Source organism: Alosa pseudoharengus, unplaced genomic scaffold, assembly GCF_046254945.1.
Source record: "Alosa pseudoharengus isolate Yale_2024_CS ecotype anadromous, Long Island Sound unplaced genomic scaffold, YU_APseudo_1.1 YU_APseudo_1.1_scf_8, whole genome shotgun sequence".
Classification (NCBI taxonomy): domain Eukaryota; kingdom Metazoa; phylum Chordata; class Actinopteri; order Clupeiformes; family Clupeidae; genus Alosa; species Alosa pseudoharengus.
Genome location: NW_027468870.1, coordinates 21,579,662 through 21,599,128, shown reverse-complemented (window position 1 = coordinate 21,599,128; position 19,467 = coordinate 21,579,662). Strand labels below are relative to the sequence as shown.

Genomic DNA, 19,467 nt, shown 5'->3' with positions numbered 1-19,467 from the left:
CATGGAAGGCTTTGAGGATATCACTTTTAAACAGAATTTTAACTCGCCAGCATGCAGTTTGCAGCATGCAGTATTCATCTCCATCGACAAGTACGGTAAAACAGTGATATAGTCATTGTTTCCTCTTGGTAAAGTTGCATTTCAAGTCACAAGTCAATTAAAAAAAAATTTAAACCCCAAATCCGCCACCCATGTTTCTCTCTGGATGCTTGCGCAACACCTCTCCTCAAAGGGAGTTCAAGGGAGGGGGGTGGGATGACTCTGAGGTATATAAATTGGGATGCTGAAGCAAAGGATGTTGTATTTCTTTCTTCAGAGAGGCAACCATGCAACTGACTGGCTTCCTTTGCGTGGTACTCTGGTCTGTCAGTGCTGTTGTACTGGCTGATCATCACCAGCCATGCCGTAAGTACTTTTCATTCCTACAGGACACTAAGATCTGATTTATCCACATGGGATTCATATTTTTTCATATGGGATACATTCATTCATATGGGATACAAAGATCTTATTTATCCATACGAGATACTTAGATCTTATTTATTCATACGGGACACTAAGATCTTATTTATTCATACAGGACACTAAGATCACTTACATTTTGAGATGCTCAATATTTCAGTAGCAGGCCTTGTACTGATTGAGTAATAGCACTTATTCTCTATACCGTCTTCTTACTCTTTGGACCTACATTATGGTCTTACTTTCACACCCATATTCTTTTAATTTTACACATACATGTAAACCTAGGGTGACTATATTATTTAGTTGTAGATCTACAGAGGCTTGGGGATATGTGTTTTGAATTATTTCCTATCGCATATTAACCACCATCTGTGACTGTTATGCTTGATTTCTATTTCTTTATTGGCTTGTATCTGTTATGTAAACTGGTCTTACTGCTTTGATCAGGTCCTCCCCCACAAATGCATGGAACTCTGTGGGTGGTGAGTATTTATTTGCTCATTCTAAGTGTTATATATACAACTGCAGAGCAAAGTAGTCACATTTATTCAAGGGTCACAAAGCTCAGTCGCTGGTTCCAATTATATTAAGTAAGCAAGCAAGTAAGTAATTTTGATTTGTATAGCACATTTCCTTCCAAAGTGCTTCAAAGTGAAAATAAAGAGTTTAAAAGATGATTCCAACACCAACTACAACTGACACCTCCAGACAGAAACCAAAACAAAAAGTACAGAGACAGACATCATAGACATACAGACATAATGCATCATTGATGTCCTTTATAACTGCTTCTGAGGGAGTTGGAGCGTAGAACAACACAAAAATAATAAAATGCATTTAGTTAATCATGTGCAATAAATTAGATGTATAATATCCCATCTGTCCACTGAACTGTCTGTCTGTCTGCCTATCTGTCCCTCTGTCTGTTGGTTTATGGTATACGCAAACACAGACCGCGTCTAAAGGGGCCCCTTCTTCTGTTGGGGAATTCAACTACGACTCCCAAGCCAAAAAACTCCACTTCAAAGATGACGAGCTCCACGTCAACAAAACTGACCACCTGGAGATGCTGATTTTCTTTGAAGAGGCAATCCATCTCCTCCCCACATCAATGCCTGTTTTGTTTTTGGAAATCCATTTAATCGGTTCATTTCAATGATTGTTAATGAATGAATTACTTTCGGTTTATTTTTTGTATAGGGCTACTTCTATGACATTGACAGTCACAACCAGACATGTCACAAAAAGCCCCTTCAGTCAACTTACCACTGTCTGGATATACCTGCCAATGCCACCCATGTGACGGAAGCCTACCTGGGCAGCGAGTTTGTTGGGGATCAGGGCGTTCGCATGAGGAAGTGGAGGAAGAGAGTCCCTGAGTTAGAAGGTGAGTGAATCACCTGTCAATGCCTCAGACAATCTATGACTATGTTTACTTGCACAGCAATAATCTGACTATTGACCTTATTCAGAACATGACATTATTGTGAGTATGGGGTTTACATACGTTGTTCATAGAATATTCCATTCATATTTACATTTAGCACAGCATAGTCTGATTATTACTAGCAAAGACGGTTGATTCTATAAAAGTTTCTGCAATGAAAATTCTAATACATTATAATCCGATTAAGGTGCATATACATGCATACAACACACCTCAGTAATGCGACTAAGATCAGAATACTCCACCCGTCTTAATTTGATTATTGCTTATTCCGACTATGACGTTATTCGGGTTTAGTTTCAAGGAGACTTTGTGCACATCCCAAAAAAAGGTCAAGTTTTTCAGGAAAAAAGTTCGCACACTCCTTGGTATTCTTTTGTTGAGTTTATTTTCTCATTTGGCACATGACGTTTCGACCTTGCGGTCTTCCTCAGATTCACTTCAAGTTATTCGGGTTTAGGCAATCAGAAAATGCTGTTTACATGGCAGCATTCCGATCTTGATCGGAATATTGTCTTAATCGGGTTAACATTGGAATATTAATGTCCATGTAAACATACTCAATGTTTAGACAACAATGTACTGATTTGTAATTTGCTATAATGTTTTGGATAAAAGTATCTGCTAAATGAATAAATGTATTTTTTAAATGTAAAAATACAGCCAAAATTAGATGATGGTATCCCTCTGACTATGTGTCTGATGATTGTTCTGTCCATGTGTCCATGAACGCAGGGGTTGTGACGGTGGCCACCACGTCCTGTGGCTGTCTCACGCTGTCTGCTACCCTGTTTACAGACTCCAACGATGTCCTGGTGTTCAAGTAGGTATCAGAGAATCAGGTGTCAAACAATGTATAAATAATTTTTACAAATTTATCCCAGACAGCAGTATTTGGGCATTTACCTCATTTAACAATTTAGCAGTTATATGTATACATATATCTACATGGAGTAAGACAGTAAATATATTACCATTACAATTTAAATCTCTTAATGCTGCATAGGAATTATAAAATATTTGAATACACCTAGGCCACAGAGACCTTGTGAGGTTCTTGTGTGTCCACATGTATATGCAAACCATGAAAAACACTATGACTCTCACCTCCTCACATCTCTACCAAAAGAACTTGCCGTGAATAAGGACCCAAACAAATCTATTCTCTCTATTGAATCTAACCAATATCTGTCAGGTCAAGAAATACATAAGTAGTTATATATGTAGTTCATACTGAGCTCTTGCACAGCAAGTCAGTGTTATATTACCTTATTTCAACCTCAAGAGAGTCAGACAGCATGTCAGTAAAGCAGTGCCACCTGTCCTTTGATAACCTTTGCCATGCTGTTTTCGTGCTAATGCTCAGGTCATTTGCATTACCATCTTCCGTGATTCTGCTACTTCTTAGACAAGACGAATAAAAAAAGTTTGCTGAATGTTTATTGGTGTATCTTCACTTGTACAGTTTTCTTGATGTGGAGACAGAGTTGAAGAACCCAAAGATCTTTGTGCCTCCCGCCTTCTGTGATGGGTTGGCCATGGAGGAAGAAGCTGACACCTTCTTTGGTCTGTTTCACTGAGATAGTGAAATGCCTGACTGACCGTCACCAGCAAAATTTCAATTGTCTCAACAAAATGTTAGGGCCTTTACTTTGGATACACTCCTTGTGTAGATCTTAGTTGTTTTAATGTTCCTGGAAACAAAATAAAATTCTTTCTTGAAAAAAAGTATTGATTATTTTTTTCAATGTTATGGAGTGTGCTCTTCTTTAGATGAATTAACCTGAATAGTACTGGTATTTATACATACACACACATATATATTTAAAGAGAGAGAAGAGAGAAAGAGAGAGAGAACGAGAGAAGAGAGAGTCACACACTTTTAAAGTAAAGACAAGATGAATGACGAAGAAAAAAGGTTTGTGGTTATCCAAATCCAGATCCAAATCATCTGGAGAGACCTGTGAGCACCCAACTTCAACTGGACGACAGTGTGCTCTCCAGCCACTTCTGCGGCACACTGTGACCGGATATGTGTACCTGGATCTTGCACTTATAAGATCCAAGGTTCTCACTGGTTTCCCTGATACTGATGTTAACTCCATATCTGGATGGAACAGCAGGGTTGTAATGTTCCCTGGGAAGTTGAGCTGTTTTTGTTGCCGTTTTTGGAGCCTGGGCTGTCCACAGAGACCACATTTTTTACAGTGTATTCAGGGGACAGGCAGCTAGCGGATGGTGAGGAGATGTTTGCTGTATGTGACAAAACATGCCTTTAAATAGATGTGGACATCTGAAAGAAATGCAGTATAAGTTTAAATATTTGCATACAGCATTTGTAGTGTTTATTACATAGATATTGCATACAATATTTGTAGTGTTTATTATTTTTCCTTTCGTTAACATAATTCAAGTAAGATGCATCATAATGTACTTTTTATAGCATATGGAAAATGTTGGGAGATGGTGTTGTATAGCGTTGGTCATCCCATCTTTTGTGGACCACACTGAATCAGATTAGTGCCAACCTGGCAATCTGGAGCAGATAGCTACTGACACAGCCATGCAGAACAGTGAAACTTAAAACTTAAGTTTCTTAAACTATAGTAAACTATAGTATACCTTATTGTATCTGTTTACATAAATATGTAACTTAACTAAAATTCGGAAAAGTGAAAGATCACCGCACACTGGTGGACTTATTTTGCTGGTTTATTTTTCAGTGAATGACACGTTTCGCCATTGCTTCATAAGGTTCACTCTTAACTAACTTAAAGGAACCGTATGTAAGAAATGTATTCCATTAATCATAAAATAGCCCTGATATGTCACTAAACATTAAGAAATCATGTTCATTTCAACTACTTATATCACGGACAACAGTTGTCTGGCCAGGATATTGTCATTTAAAAAGTGAAGTTGCAGCCCTCATGATGTTGATGTTGTCATGTTGTGTTTTGGCCTGATGCGCTACCCTCCACCTATCTACTAATCACAAAGTCAGTAGTGTTTCGGCATCCGGGTTGCCAGCTCTGCCAGTCAGGGGGGAGGGAGAGGGGATACATCGCTCTACAGTAATTTTAAATGAAATTGATTGCAGTACCAGTTTTGGCCACAATCTTACATACGGTTCCTTTAACTTTAAACAACAAAGTATAACAAGAGATTTGTCAAGAGTACACAGATGAGCAGCATACGTTAGGACCAAACCTAGCCACCTGAGAGTGCCCCAGCAGAGGTTACAGTGGAACTCAGTACCATTAGACTGCTGCTCACATCAAAACAAACACCAAACATGACTATGTTACAATGGTTGTACATCACAAACATCTTACAGCTCTCTGTTACAGTGGAGGGATGGTTGGCTGAAGTCAGCAATCAGACAGCCAAAGGATGCAGGAGTGATGTTGTGTAAAATACCTAAGCCATGAGGGGTTGCAATGAATGCTAACAGTTCAGGTTATCCCAGACAGGATACTGATGAGAATGCAGGGCACACTGAGAACGAAAGTCCAGTAACAGAACCTGAGGTGAGTGGCCAGCCGTTCAGACTGACCAAGAACGAATCCCTTCCTAGAGAGAGAAAGAAACCAAGTTATTTGAGTAAATATGTTACTGATGCTAAGAAAGATTAAGTTTTGATGAACATAGATTACTGTAGTAGGTTGATATAATGTACCCCTAACATTCAGGGAAGCAGGAACCTCAACTGAATCAAAACAATGGGTTAGCGTCATGGATAAGGAGATGCAATCACTGAGAGTAAATGACACATTTATCCAATTAAGACTTATTTTGAAGGGTCAACCAGATCTTAATCTAAATCAGTTTTACTGGCCTAGTATATTACATGTACAAGGACTTTGTTCTCTGCATTTTACCCATCTGGGAGTAGTGTACAACACACCCACACACACACAGTGCACACCCATTCATACACACACACTCAGAGCAGTGAGCATTGGGCATTTTTTAAGGACTTTCTTTAAAAATCTCAAATTTCCCTCAGGATGAAGTATCTATCTATCTATCTATCTATCTATCTATCTATCTACCTATATATCATAACAGTGTTAGTTTTCTGGGTATGCACGAGTCTCCATTCATATGAACTCTGACAACATAATGTCTCTGTTTTGCATCCAGGCAAATGAGTTGTTTCAAGAGAGGGAAAGGGCAACATTGGATTGGTAATTTGGAAGCGTGCTTTATTTTCTTCAGATAGTTTGGATAATGTGGCCCCTTGTGTCAACAGTGTCAAAATAATTAGTAATAGGATAACCCAAAATGTTTTACTGTAAGTTGCAGGTAAAGGGCAGTACAGGTCAAGAGATGTGTATCAATGTAGATGTGGAGTTCATCACGCAGGACTGAGGACTGGAATCAGCAGGGTGTGTTTTTTTGTCTTTTTAGTTGATTGACAATATGCTGTCTGAAGGCTCCTTTGTTGAGCTTGCCATGGCACCAATCCTCTCCTCTCTCTGTAGGACTGTTATGCAACATCATCCCACTCTGGTTCACAAAGGAGGTGGTGGTGGTGGTGGTGCGGTTATGAGTATAAGAGGTTGAGAGTTTGGACCGCTCCCTTCTGAACTGCAGCTCAGTTAAGAGGGCAACAATGTCTAAGGTTGGATTTCTCTGTTTGGTATCTTGCTGCATCATTGTTGTAGTTTTTGCTGAAAGTAAACAGCCATGCCGTAAGTATATCTCTTGTCACCATATGTCGATTTTTAAAAAGTTAAATATGTACACTGCTAAAAGTTTGGAGGTAGATTGTGGGCTTATATATTGTGGGCTTAGCAGATTAATGTAGGGGCAGATGTATATTGTAGATTTCTCTTATCTGTAGAATTCAGATGTATCTCTCTTGTAACAATGTGCAACCATATACAAGCGGGTTAGTCTCAATGATTCACATTTTCTGATGTCATCCTATGTTGCTGAGTGACATTTTAATGAGTTGATGGTCATATTCAAATTTGCAGTGGTCTCTTAAGAAGGACCCAATTCCCCAACATTCCAACAAAAAAAATCGAATAACTCCTAACAATCTTACCAAATGTATGTTTAAAATTTAGCTTTTGTCTGTTATGTTAATGTTTTTTTCTGTTTAATGTTATGTACTTCTTTTGGTTGTTTTGTCAGAGCCACCACCACTAACAAGTGGGTATCTTTGGATGGTAAGTATTTATTTGTAGGGCAAATTATAAGGAGAACAAATGGAATGTTGTTCAGTTAGCTGGCACAAATATGGCTCTCTTGTTTCTCAGTTCTCCTTTTCTGCCTCTGACACCCCCCCCCCCCCCAATCTCACACACACACACACACACACACACACACACACACACACGCACACAGACTGCTGCTAAAGGGTTGGAGGCAGGAGGAGGGCCATTCAGCTATGATTCTCCAGGGAAACGACTCCGATTCAGAGACAATGAGGCACTGCTCATGAAGAAGGCCAAATACCTAGATGTACTGTTTTTATTTGAAGAGGTACAAATATGAATGATGAATATGAATAAGTCAATTAAAATGTCGCCCAAAACAAAATCAAAACATTCAATTCTAAAATGTAGTCTTTGTTCCAAACCCAGGGGGGTATTCCAAGTATGTGGTTTAGTGATAAGCTTGGGTAGGTTAACCCAGAGTAAGTGGTAAACCTCCTAATAGAAGAGCTGTATGGCTTCATTCTCCAATGCCATAGGGCTCTTGTTGTAGGAGGTTTACCACTTACCCAGTTAACTTACCCAGATTTGTCACTAAACCACGTACTTGGAATACCCTTCTGGCTTGATAAACTGCATGTCTCTCCTTCCCACCGTCTCATTCCTCTGTGTCTAGGGCATTTTCTATGAGATCGACAGCAAAACCAGCACTTGCAAGAAAAGGCCTTTGCAATCAACGCTTCATCCTATGGAGATCCAACCAAACATGACGATCGTGGGCGACATGTATATGGGCAGCAGAGTAGACAGTGGCCAAGGGCTCAGTATGAAGAACTGGCTGATGGTGGCACCGCAACTTAATGGTGAATCCATGACTAAGCAAACCAATGACTTGGATAGAGATGGAATGAATCTGTGAGAGAATCAGAGATGAGTTTGTGTACTGTACTCACATTTAACAAAGTGTATGTTTTCACAGTAATAATATTTGTGTTATACAGGCATGTATGTATTTTAGGGCTTTTATTCTCTAGGCCTATTAACACAGACATTCCAAGTCTCCTGGAAGTTTCGGCAGTCTCCCTCCTATTGATAGCGGCTCCAGGACTCCCACTTTTAGATTCAACATCGCGGATTCAGGAGTGAACGAGCAAAAGCTCATGAACAAGAGTGAGAATGTGTGACTAACCGCACGAGAGAGAGAGAGAGAGAGAGAGAGAGAGAGAGAGACAGAGAGAGGGAGATGGAGGTTGCAGAGACTGTGTGATGTATGTCGGGTTGGGGGGATGTGGGGTTGGGTGATGAGGTTATGGGCGATCTCCTGGAAATGGGAGGGCTTCCGTGGGGCAGCCGTGGCCTACTGGTTAGGGCTTTGGACTTGTAACCGGAGGGTTGCCGGTTCGAACTCCGACTAGTAGGAATGTGCCCTTGAGCAAGGCACCTAACCCCTCACTGCGTCGGGATTAGTGTGTGCTTCACCTCACTGTGTGTTCACTGTGTGCTGAGTGTGTTTCACTAATTCATGGATTGGGATAAATGCAGAGACCAAATTTCCCTCACAGGATCAAAAGAGTATATATACTTATACTTCCTCCATGAAATGACTTTCTGCAGGTTGGGATGTCTGTTAGGATGCAGATACTGTTTGTATTGTTGGTGATGGTCTCTTTGTGTGCGATCCACAGGTGTGTTTGTAGTCACCACCAGCACTGTTGGCTGCCTCACACTTAGTTCAGTGCTGTTCACTCAGTCAAAGGACCTGCTTATATTCAGGTGAGCAGTTCTACCTTTCAATTTGCATTTGTTATGGTCTTGTTGTGCAGCTCTGAGTATTATGTTTCCCTCTCTTATTGTCTCTCTCCAGTTTTCTTGAGGTTGTTAAAGAAGTGAAGGACCCACAGGTGTTTGTGCCTCCAACATTCTGTGATGGTGTGCCTTTGGAACCTGAAGGAAATACCTTTTTCGGGTTCTTCTTAAACCAAGCACACCTTTCATGAAGCCCTTACAGGCTCTGTGAAGCATGCAGATAGAGTCCCTTTTTGGTTGATAGTATGTTTGCTGTCTGATATGACCATTTGCTAAACCTCCCCTTTAAGTGAAAGGTTTCATATTCATTTTTAATGCTTATAAGAATTGCATTGATGTGCAGATTAATCTGTAAGTTGAATTAATATACAACTGCTTTCTGTAAGTTTAAAAAATCTACACACTACTTTCTTTCTTCATTCCAATGAAAACTGTGAAACTGACAATAAAAAAGTTTTTTTCTTCTGTCAGAGTGGACATGTGTGAGGGAATTTGTGTTGATGTGTTTATGGTGATTAATGTAAAATGAAATAAGACAGGTTCCAGTCCAGAAGCCTACAAAAATCCAAAAGGAGCCCTTTAGCTCTGCAAGCTCAATGCTCCGGAGGCTGAATGAAATTCAACATTCAATTTTACCGTCATTTGCGCAGGTAAAGGACAGTACAGGTACATTAGTATTCTAAATGGATTTCCTCCAACAGTCTTGTACATCTCTCACAGTGTCAGCTTTTGTAAATGTGGGAAAGAGAGGTAATTAAAAGTAACAAGTAGAAATTACACAGTATATAAAAATACACAGTATAACGATTTATACACGATACACTGAATTAACTATTGCAATGTACAATAGACTGGGGAGCGTGAGAGGGAGTAATTTAGTGGAATAGAAAAAGCCCAGCAAGCAAAGTGTGAGTGTAGTGAGGAGTTAAGATGCAGTCAGCGATTGCACAGGAAGTCACGTTTATTTATGCTTATGTTTATATTTAAAATGATTAGCAGATACTTTTGTCCAAAATAACGTACATTATATTTTAACTAAGGACCAAACGAAACACGTCAGAGAGGTAGCTCACTTCTCCCTTCAGTATTCCCAGAGAAACTCCACACAGGATTTTGTTTTTGTTTAGGGGACAGGTTGCCCCCACTTTGTTTGTTTACTGTTTTCTGAGCCTGGGCTGTACAGAGACTGTTTTTTTTTTACAGTGTACTCACGGAATGGGCAGCTAGCTGACCTTGAGGGGATGATTTCTGAATGTGACAAAACATTTTAGTGGCTTGAAATTGTATATGATTGCTGATTGCACCTTTAAGTCTGTTTATGAACAGCATAGGGGTTGTGATATTCTTCCTGCCTTAACGTTTTAAGCAACGTTTCAGCCTGACAGTGTTCCCTAATAGCTGTTGTGGAAACGTGCCTTGTGACCTCTGATGCTGTCTGGTCTGTGGGGTCTCAGGTTGAAGTCTGGGTTCTACCTGAACTGGGTGGTGGCAATCATTGAGGATGTTGAGAGAGTTGGGTTTGGCAATCAGTGAGGATGCTGAGAGAGTGAATTGGGCGGTGACAATTAGCCTACTGAGGATGCTGAAATCGTGTATGATCGCTGATTGCACCTTGTTTATGAACAACATAGGGGTTGTGATATCCTTCCTGCCTTAACGTTTTAAGCATATTAGCCAGTGTTCCATAAAAGCTGTTATGGAAACGTACCTTGTGACCTCCGATGCTCTCTGGTCTGTGGGGTCTCAGGTTGAAGTCTGAGTGAGTTGGGTGGTGGCCATCACTGCTGAGAGTGAGTTCGGTTGTGGCAATCACTGAGGATGCTCTGTGCTTTTCTCCTGTGGTGTGGCTCTGTGCTTTCCTCCTGTGGTTCAGTGTGTGTGTGTGTGTGTGGGGGGGGATGCTCTCAGATACTTTTGAACAGTCTCAAAATAATTTGCTGAAATCGACAGCAAAACCAGCATTTGCAAGAAAAGGTCTTTACAATCAGCATTTTTTGTTGTAGTGGTTTTAAAAAACTGTCAATAATTAGAGTCATGGTTCATTTGTGGCTTTTCCTTTTCCTTCCTTACACGGTTATGCAACTTCGTCCCATATTAGGCTTGTTTGACTTCGGCTGAGTCTGACTTGGTCTGGCTTACTACGTAAACGTGATCTTCAGAGCCTAGCCGGGAGGAGCTACAACAGAGGGCAGCTCATCCCGGACAGAAAGGCTACAGTCTGCCTGACGTGACTCGCGGGAGACATCGCGGGAGATATCGCGGAATGTTGTTTGCAATAAACACAGCAGAACTTTCATTCTTACTCATTAAAATGAGCATGATCACTGACGAAATAAATTCTTATGATGTAGTTTAAATAAACCACTGTTGTCATACAGTTAACAGGCCTGCATTGTAGCACATAAATTCAATATCAAGTGTTTCCCCTATATGTGTGTCTATCTATTTAGCCAACAGCAGAAAATAACAGAATATCCAAACGTTTTCAGTAGGCTAGCCTACCATTGTTGCAGAAATCACGTATAAGAAGGTATCCCTTCGATTTCTGTTTATTTTCGCATATTCCAACATAAGGAAGCAGCATGAGCCTCTAGTCATAATCGTCATGAGGACATTCCTCCCAAATGGCCCTATCACGTCTTTGAACTGACGTCATGAGGGCGTGTTTCAGCTCGTGCAGCTCGTGGAAGGCAACTGCAAGATCTGTCTGCAGGCTAAGACTCCCGCGATATTTTAAGGTCATGTGACATGGTGTCACGGTGGTAAGTCCCTCCCCGGCTGACAGAAGTCGGACAGAATTTCTAACCAGTATCAGAGCCAAAGAGTATAGAAGTAACAAGAGGCGAAACTCAATAGAACGTCCCATTGCAACAAACACACCCATAACCGAGCTGCAGCTCCGCCATCTTGGACTGAACGCAACACAACTGTCATATAACTTAATGATATCGGTCCAGATTTAAAAGTTTCTTACAGTATAAAAAAAAAATATATCTAACCTTTTCTTATACCCTGAATTCCCCAACTGTCATAAATCGTGTTGAGAAATGCAAAATATGATGAGTAAGGCTATACATTTATTCATAATAATTTAGCTTCCAACAAATTTGACAGATGGAAAATAGGCACCCACCAGCCCAGCACTAAACTCTGAGCGTGGTAAACAAAATCGGATATTTCAGGCAGTAAAAGCCCCGGTAAGAACCAAACCAGATTTGGTTTAAATCTACACACCCATGGCTACTGAAAAATGTAAGGTTCATTTATCAAATGTTATTTTGAGGTATTAAAAAACATCGTTGTTTTAGAATTTTCGAACGAAAGGGGTGGTAATTGGTGCTTTGATTTACGAAGCTGAGCAGGGGCACTGATTGTAAAGTAGCCAACAGTTAAGAAAATGGATCGATTTCTAAGAGAAATGAAGTTGGTAGGCTATGTAAGATTAGCCTATTTACCTTTTCATCCAACTGTATGTCCCTCGTCGTGAAATTATTGAATTATCGTTTTGCCGCTTGCTGATCGCCATGTATGCTAGTTAGTTAGCTTCCTCTCTAGTCATTCCAGTTGACAGGCTGGCTAACGTAGCTTGAGCTAAGTGATGGCCATCTATTTTGTTTCCAGTTTAAACATAGGCCTACTGTATTTTCAAGTAGACTTACAGTTCGGAGGAAACAGTGATGGAAAGTAAACTTTCTGTTATGTTGTAGATTAAAAATCCATTGTAAAGTCTTTCTGTCAAACTTGTTGTAGATCTGCCCAGTGAATGGACATGATCTGTAGGTAGCCCATGTATTGTATGTAGCCCTACATAGGCTAATATTATTGCCGTTTAATTTGAGCGGTGTGATATTCAAATATTTTTTTTTCTTATACATATGACCTGTAGTATTTAAAAGTGAACTAGTGGTTCGAAATTGAGCACAATATAGTGACCAATCTTGCTGGTTTACGTTGGCATGTTCTGATTGTAGTCAACGGCCATAGTGGCATGATCAGTCCAAAATGGCGAAAGCGCGACAGCAGCGCCAACTAGCGATTGTTGTCAAAACTGCAACAGAGTTTCGCCTCTTGTTACTTCTATACTCTTTGTCAGAGCCCGTCTACGGACATTCTCTGCCAGTATCATAGAGTATGCATTGCGTCCATCCCAGTATGCATTGTGTTCAACCCAGCATGCATCACATCAAGTCAGATCTGCACAGATCTGCCGCAAGTCGAACTCCCCTATTGGCTGATAAAGTGGGTGGGTGTTTTGAGAGGCATAAATGGGGAAAGTTTGGACCGTTCCCTTCTAAACTGCAGCTCAGTTAAGAGGGAAACAATGTCTAAGTTTGGACTCCTTTGTTTGGCAGCTTGGTGCATCATTGTTGTGGGGTTTGCTGAAAGTAAAAATCCATGTCGTAAGTACATTGTTTCACCATTTTGTCTGATTTTGTTGATTTTTAGGGTTAAATATATACTCTAGTTAAAGGGGTGGTTCAGGATTTTGGACATAAGACCTCATTTCCAAGTAAGCAAGTGTGATATTTATCAGTGGAGACCGTTTTCAACACGTTTCATCCAGTCCTTCTAATTGCAGAGTTCGCAGGTGCTAGGCTAGCGCAAGTCAACGGTATGTGCTAGCCTGCCACTAAAGACAGTCTTACCCACTCTAAACTACACCTGAGGCAAATTCCAGACAATCGATGTAAATGTCTGTGTTGATAGAATAGTGAAAGAAATACAACTACCCTTGCATCGCGTTGCAATAGTTATACTTTGGTCCCTGAAGTTGTTAGTAGTCATTTTGCAACTCAGCGGCGGACTGCTATTACCAAGGCTACTACTAGGTATCCCCATTGGAGTGCGCTTTATTGTTTACTTTTCGGCGCAGTACTACTAACCGGAGAAGTATAATTCCGCCGCTGCTAAGAAACTAGTCCCTCAAAATGTAATGCGATCGTTGAAATGCAAGGATAGAATAACGTTAGAAATAACACTATCAATACAGACATTTACATCGATAGTCTGGCGTTATAATTTATTTGCCTCGGGTGTACTTTGGAGTGGGTAAGACTGTTTTTAGTGGCAGGCTAGCACATACCGTTGACTTGCGCTAGCCTAGCACCTGCGAAATCTGCAATTAGAAGGACTGAATGAAACGTGTTGAAAACGGTCTCCACTGATAAATATCACACTTGCTTACTTGGAAATGAGGTCCTATGTCCAAAATCCTGAACCACCCCTTTAAGCTTAGCGTATTATACTCTAGATAAGCTGTGGTAAAAATGTACTGTATAATTAAAATAAGATGCTCTTTGACTGAGCAGATGAGTATAGGTGTGTCTATTATGGATGCCACTCTATTCCAAATTACTAAACTGAATGGAAGTTCAAGTGTAGTATTTAGGCTTTGCTTATTATGCATGCAGATTTACTCTTGTCAACATGCTTTTTTGCCAGAGCCACCACCATTAACTAGTGGAATTCTTTTTGTGGTGAGTATTTATTTATTTGTAGGGCACATTCTTTGGAGACACACAAAGCAATAATAATATGAAATTGGTGCTCAGTAAGCTGCCGCATTGCTCTCTTGCCCCCCCCCCCTTTCCCCCTGTGACCTTTCCCACCACTTACACAAACACACGTGCACACACACACACACACACACACACACACACACACACACACACACACACACACACACACACAGACTGCTGCTAAAGGATTGCAGGCAGGAGGAGGCCAATTCAACTATGATTCTCCAGGGAAACGAGTTCGATTCACAGACAGCGAGAAAATTGTGAAGAAGGCAAAATACCTAGATGTCCTGTTTCTATTTGAAGAGGTAAAATAAACTACAGGTACATTGTATGACTGTCACACATACATATTCATGTATGGACCAACTGGTCTATATCTTGATTTTCGTTCTCCTGCAAATAGTGGAAACTATTTAGTAGGAGCTGTCAACACGTTGTTTATACAGTATGCCGTCATGAAACAACAACTGAATATTTGTTTTGCCGTCCATATTTTTTCCACATTCTGAAAGCACACAAACACACAATAACACCTTTGAAAAACAATATTTATGCTGCAAACTTTTGAGAGGCAGTGCGATTGGCCAAAGAAGTCATACATCTCACAAACTGGCCATTTAGACATGCTATTATGCAGAACGTTGGCATTATATCAGTGGCATTAAACTGTCTAAAATGACAATGGTATCGTTTAACATTATATTGTCCAAAAAATAATTGTGACAGGTTTTGTTCTCCTGGTGAACTGCATGTCTCTCCTCAACCTTTCCTCATCGATCCTCATATGTCACACTATTCTCTCTGTCTATCTCTCTCTGGGTTTGTCTGTCTGTCTCTCTATCTCTCTCTCTCTCTCTCTCTCTCTCTCTCTCTCTCTCTCTCTCTCTCTCTCTCTCTCTCTCTCTCTCTCTGTGTTTAGGGCATTTTCTATGAGATCGACAGCAAAACCAGCACTTGCAAGAAAAGGCCTTTACAATCAACGCTTCATCCTATGGAGATCCAACCAAACATGACAGACCTCGGAGACATGTATATGGGCAGCAGGATAGACAGTGGCCAAGGGCTCAGTATGAACAACTGGGTAGAGATGGTACCGCAACTTAATGGTGAGTGAATCCATAACTAATGACTGGGATAGAGAAGGAATAAGAGACTCTGTGAGAAATGATGAGTGTGTGTACTGTACTCATATTCCACAAAGTGTATGATTTCACACACATTAGTAATCCTTTTATTTATGATATGTTATACAGGCATGTATGCATGTTAGAAGAATGGGGTGGGTGGGGGGTTATGGATACCTACTGGAAATGGGAGGGCTTCCTCCTTGAAACGACTTTCTGCAGGTTGGGGTGTCTGTTAGCATGCAGATTTGTCTTGATACTGTGTGCCCGAGTGTTAGTGTTGGTGATGTTCATGTCTCTTTGTATGCGATCCACAGGTGCCTTTTCAGTCACCGTTAGCAAAGTTGGCTGCCTCACTCTTAGCTCAGTGCTGTTCACTCAATCAAAGGACCTGCTGATATTCAGGTGAGCAGATTTACCTTTCAATTTGTATTTATTTGAGATCACATTTTACATATATGGTACAACATACTATTTAGCAGTGTTTTTGTCACTACATGCATTTGTTATGGTCTTGTTGTGCAGCTCTGAGTATATGTTTCCCTCTCTTATTGTCTCTCTCCAGTTTTCTTGAGGTTGTTAAAGAAGTGAAGGACCCACAGGCGTTTGTGCCTCCAACATTCTGTGATGATGTGCTTTTGGAACCTGAAGGAAATACCTTTTTTGGGTTCTTCTTAAACCAAGCATAAAGACATAATTCCTGTTTGGTTCACAGTATGTTTGCAGTCAGCTCAAACAATCTAACCCATAGCTTTAAGGGAAATGTTTCATATTAGTTCTTCATGCAAATAAATAAATTATGCATTTTACAACACATTGTTCATATACATACATACACAGATATATATACATATATCTGGCATTACAATCTAGTAGAGTTAAGTTTTAATGTACCACATTGTTCATAGAATAATCAATGATCCTTCTCACCCAAGCGACCACTTTTTCCAGCTTCCAGCCTTTTAGCCTACTTTATTTCTAAGAATAAAATTCTACAACAGAAGCCTAATAAAGGCCTGCCTCGAATATGACCCGGCCCCAAATAAAGACCTTTGCGCAGTTTAAGTAAATAAAAGACCCCGGTCACAATTTCAGGATTTACGGTAGGCTATCTCTATCTCTATCTCTATCTCTATCTCTATCTCTATCTCTATCTCTATCTCTATCTCTATCTCTATCTCTATCTCTATCTCTATCTCTATCTCTATCTCTATCTCTATCTCTATCTCTATCTCTATCTCTATCTCTATCTCTATCTCTATCTCTATCTCTATCTCTATCTCTATCTCTATCTCTATCTCTATCTCTATCTCTATCTCTATCTCTATCTCTATCTCTATCTCTATCTCTATCTCTATCTCTATCTCTATCTCTATCTCTATCTCTATCTCTATCTCTATCTCTATCTCTATCTCTAGTCTTGTAGTCGACTAATAGACTCCTGCCACAAAACTATCCGGGAAAGAGTTGACTTCTTTGTTCTATGTAGGCTAGGTCAGTGTTTTTCAACCACTGTGCCGGGTAACACTAGTGTGCTGTGAGAGATCATCAGGTGTGCCGCAGAAAATTACCCAAATGTCACTCACTGGTCCAGAAAAGCAACTGTTGCATCAAAGAATTTATAACCACATGCTCTCATTGATTGTATGTTTGCACTATTTGTGGTATGCAGGCATTGTACAACGGGGGCCCCATCACAGAATCATCACATATCCAGTTCATAACAACAATTAAATTAGATATAGTCACCTACAACAACTTTATTGAGCAGGTCTTGCATAGAAGCCATAATAAGGCCATATCTGTGTATTATTTGAAATTTTAGGCTATGGTATGTTTATTTTTTCTTCACACAGGATGTTAGTGTGCCGCGGGACATTTTAAGTGTCAAAAGTGTGCCGTGGCACAAAAAAGGTTGAAAAACACTGGGCTAGGGCAGTGGTTTTCAAAGTGGGGGCCGCGAGGGGGTGCCAGCGGGGCCTCAGAAAGTTGGAAGGATAAAATATATATATATATATAATATAAAAATAAAAGCAACAAATAAATACATTTGAAAATTTTTAAATATACCTATTACTATGAGGGTTGTCATACAATGCCATTTGAGAGAAAGTGGAATAGAACATTATGTCCAATATTCCAATATATGGTTTAATGTTCTGCATTATGTCCAATATTCCAATATGTGGTTTAATGTTCTGCATTTCTCATTAGTGGGTCACTTTGATACTAAAAGTATGATTCTATGTAATGACTGTATGATATCTGTACTGTCCCTGTGTATATCTCTGTGTGACTGTGTTTAGAGATAAGCAGGAATATTATGACTTTGCAGTGTTTCACTGTTCTGCATGGCTGCGTCAGTAGCTATCTGCTCCGGATTGCCAGGCTGCCACTAATCAGGGTCTGATTCAGTGTAGTCCACGTGAGATGGGATGACCAACGCCATCTCCTGTCAGCCTGGAAGGATAGTTAAACTCTAACTATTTCCTTGTCTAGTTAGAGCAGCTGATGGATCTTTAGGTGAAGTCATGCTGTCTCTCCCTTGATGCGCATCATTGTAAATAAACTCTGTTCCTGATTTTTCATACTATTGGTCTGACTGGGTCTCTATTAAATCTATGGTATCAAAATTACCATCACATTGTAATAATTTGTTGCATATCTGAAGATTAATTTTCCATGATAATGACTGGGAATAAGTAGAGTGATAGCTCTCGTATAGCAGAAAGCCCCAAATGGTTGTGGCTAAAATAATTATTTAGGTAATAGGTTTAGTCAGATTTGTTTTTATTTTTTTCTTTTTTTTCTTTTTCGCATGTCCAAATTTCTGTCAATGATTCCCGGGACACTGAAAGACCGGGGTAGACGAAACTTGGTGGGCATGTAACCCCATATGGATAGCATGGAACCATCGTTTTTCGTTTTGATCTGTAGCCCCCCCGCTGGACTGCACCCCCCGAAAGGAGGGTAGGGCAGACACAGTTTTCTGTGAATATCTCGAGAACCGTAAGGTTTAGGAGGACCATTTTTTTTTTGTATGTTGATCTCAAGGGGCCATGTCAACCCATTCCATAACCACTCATTTCATGTATAGCGCCACCTAGTTAAACACAAAAAAGTAAAAATGAGGTGTTGTAATCGCAGGTATCTGTGACCTAACATAGTCAAAACTGCACGAAATTGGAAGTGTAGGATCATTATGACACCCTCTGAATGCACGCCAAGTTTCGTGGAATTCCGTTCATGGGGGGCCACACAATAAATTAATTTATGTTACTATACACCAACTGGCCTGTAGGTGGCCGGAGACAGTTTTCTGTGAATATCTCGAGAACCGTAGGGCCTAGGAGGTCCACCTTTTTTTTGTATGTTGATCTCAAGGGGCCATGTCAACCCATCCCATTACCACTTATTTCATGTATAGCGCCACCTAGTTAAAAATTAAAAAGCAAAAAATTAGGTGTTTTCATCACAATATCTCTGGCTGACATGGTCAAAACTGCACGAAATTGAAATTGTAGGATCATTATGACACCCTCCGAATGCATGCCAAGTTTTGTGTACTTTCGTTCATGGGGGGCCTTACAATAAAACAATTTATGTGTACATTTAGTGACGTACACCAACAAGGATTCCCGGGACACTGAAAGACCGGGGTACACAAAACTTGGTGGGCATGTACCCCCACATGGATAGCATGGAACTGTCATTTTTCGTTTTGATCTGTAGCCCCCCCGCTGGACTGGACCCCCCGAAAGGAGGGTAGGCCAGACACAGTTCTCTGTGAATATCTTGAGAACTGTAGGGCCTAGGATGACCATTTTTTCCGTATATTTGCCTCCAGGGGTCATGTTAACCCAGTTCATGTGCACACATGTGCACAAACAGATACACACACACACACACACATTCACAGTAATCATACGTATGAC

At 40.3% G+C, this 19,467-nt stretch overlaps 3 protein-coding genes across 3 annotated transcripts; all 3 read left to right on the top strand.

Moving 5' to 3' along the window:
- Window positions 1-326: 326 nt before the first annotated feature.
- On the top strand, window positions 327-3,497 carry LOC143111716 (ependymin). Its single transcript, XM_076273971.1, has 6 exons — window positions 327-405; window positions 913-947; window positions 1,418-1,552; window positions 1,666-1,852; window positions 2,648-2,735; window positions 3,378-3,497. The coding sequence occupies exons 1-6, from the start codon at window positions 327-329 to the stop codon at window positions 3,490-3,492; spliced, it is 639 nt and encodes a 212-aa protein (XP_076130086.1). The 3' UTR covers window positions 3,493-3,497.
- A 3,027-nt stretch (window positions 3,498-6,524) lies between these two features.
- LOC143111715 (ependymin-like) lies at window positions 6,525-9,316 on the top strand. Its single transcript, XM_076273970.1, has 6 exons — window positions 6,525-6,609; window positions 7,058-7,092; window positions 7,271-7,408; window positions 7,757-7,943; window positions 8,766-8,853; window positions 8,945-9,316. Exons 1-6 carry the CDS (start codon window positions 6,531-6,533, stop codon window positions 9,075-9,077), a joined length of 660 nt encoding a protein of 219 aa, XP_076130085.1. The 5' UTR covers window positions 6,525-6,530; the 3' UTR covers window positions 9,078-9,316.
- Window positions 9,317-13,193: 3,877 nt separating this feature from the next.
- On the top strand, window positions 13,194-16,234 carry LOC143111831 (ependymin-like). Its single transcript, XM_076274089.1, has 6 exons — window positions 13,194-13,286; window positions 14,329-14,363; window positions 14,579-14,713; window positions 15,328-15,514; window positions 15,850-15,937; window positions 16,098-16,234. Exons 1-6 carry the CDS (start codon window positions 13,208-13,210, stop codon window positions 16,219-16,221), a joined length of 648 nt encoding a protein of 215 aa, XP_076130204.1. The 5' UTR covers window positions 13,194-13,207; the 3' UTR covers window positions 16,222-16,234.
- The last annotated feature ends 3,233 nt before the right edge of the window (window positions 16,235-19,467 follow it).

Coding starts and splice junctions, on each gene's coding strand:
- LOC143111831 (XM_076274089.1), top strand. CDS start 13,208: ATGTCTAAGTTTGGACTCCTTTGTTTGGCAGCTTGGTGCATCATTGTT. Junction 13,287..14,328: donor TGAAAGTAAAAATCCATGTC/GTAAGTACATTG, acceptor CTTTTTTGCCAG/AGCCACCACCATTAACTAGT. Junction 15,938..16,097: donor AAGGACCTGCTGATATTCAG/GTGAGCAGATTT, acceptor GTCTCTCTCCAG/TTTTCTTGAGGTTGTTAAAG.
- LOC143111716 (XM_076273971.1), top strand. CDS start 327: ATGCAACTGACTGGCTTCCTTTGCGTGGTACTCTGGTCTGTCAGTGCT. Junction 948..1,417: donor TGCATGGAACTCTGTGGGTG/GTGAGTATTTAT, acceptor ACGCAAACACAG/ACCGCGTCTAAAGGGGCCCC. Junction 2,736..3,377: donor AACGATGTCCTGGTGTTCAA/GTAGGTATCAGA, acceptor TCACTTGTACAG/TTTTCTTGATGTGGAGACAG.
- LOC143111715 (XM_076273970.1), top strand. CDS start 6,531: ATGTCTAAGGTTGGATTTCTCTGTTTGGTATCTTGCTGCATCATTGTT. Junction 6,610..7,057: donor TGAAAGTAAACAGCCATGCC/GTAAGTATATCT, acceptor TTGTTTTGTCAG/AGCCACCACCACTAACAAGT. Junction 7,409..7,756: donor TACTGTTTTTATTTGAAGAG/GTACAAATATGA, acceptor CTCTGTGTCTAG/GGCATTTTCTATGAGATCGA.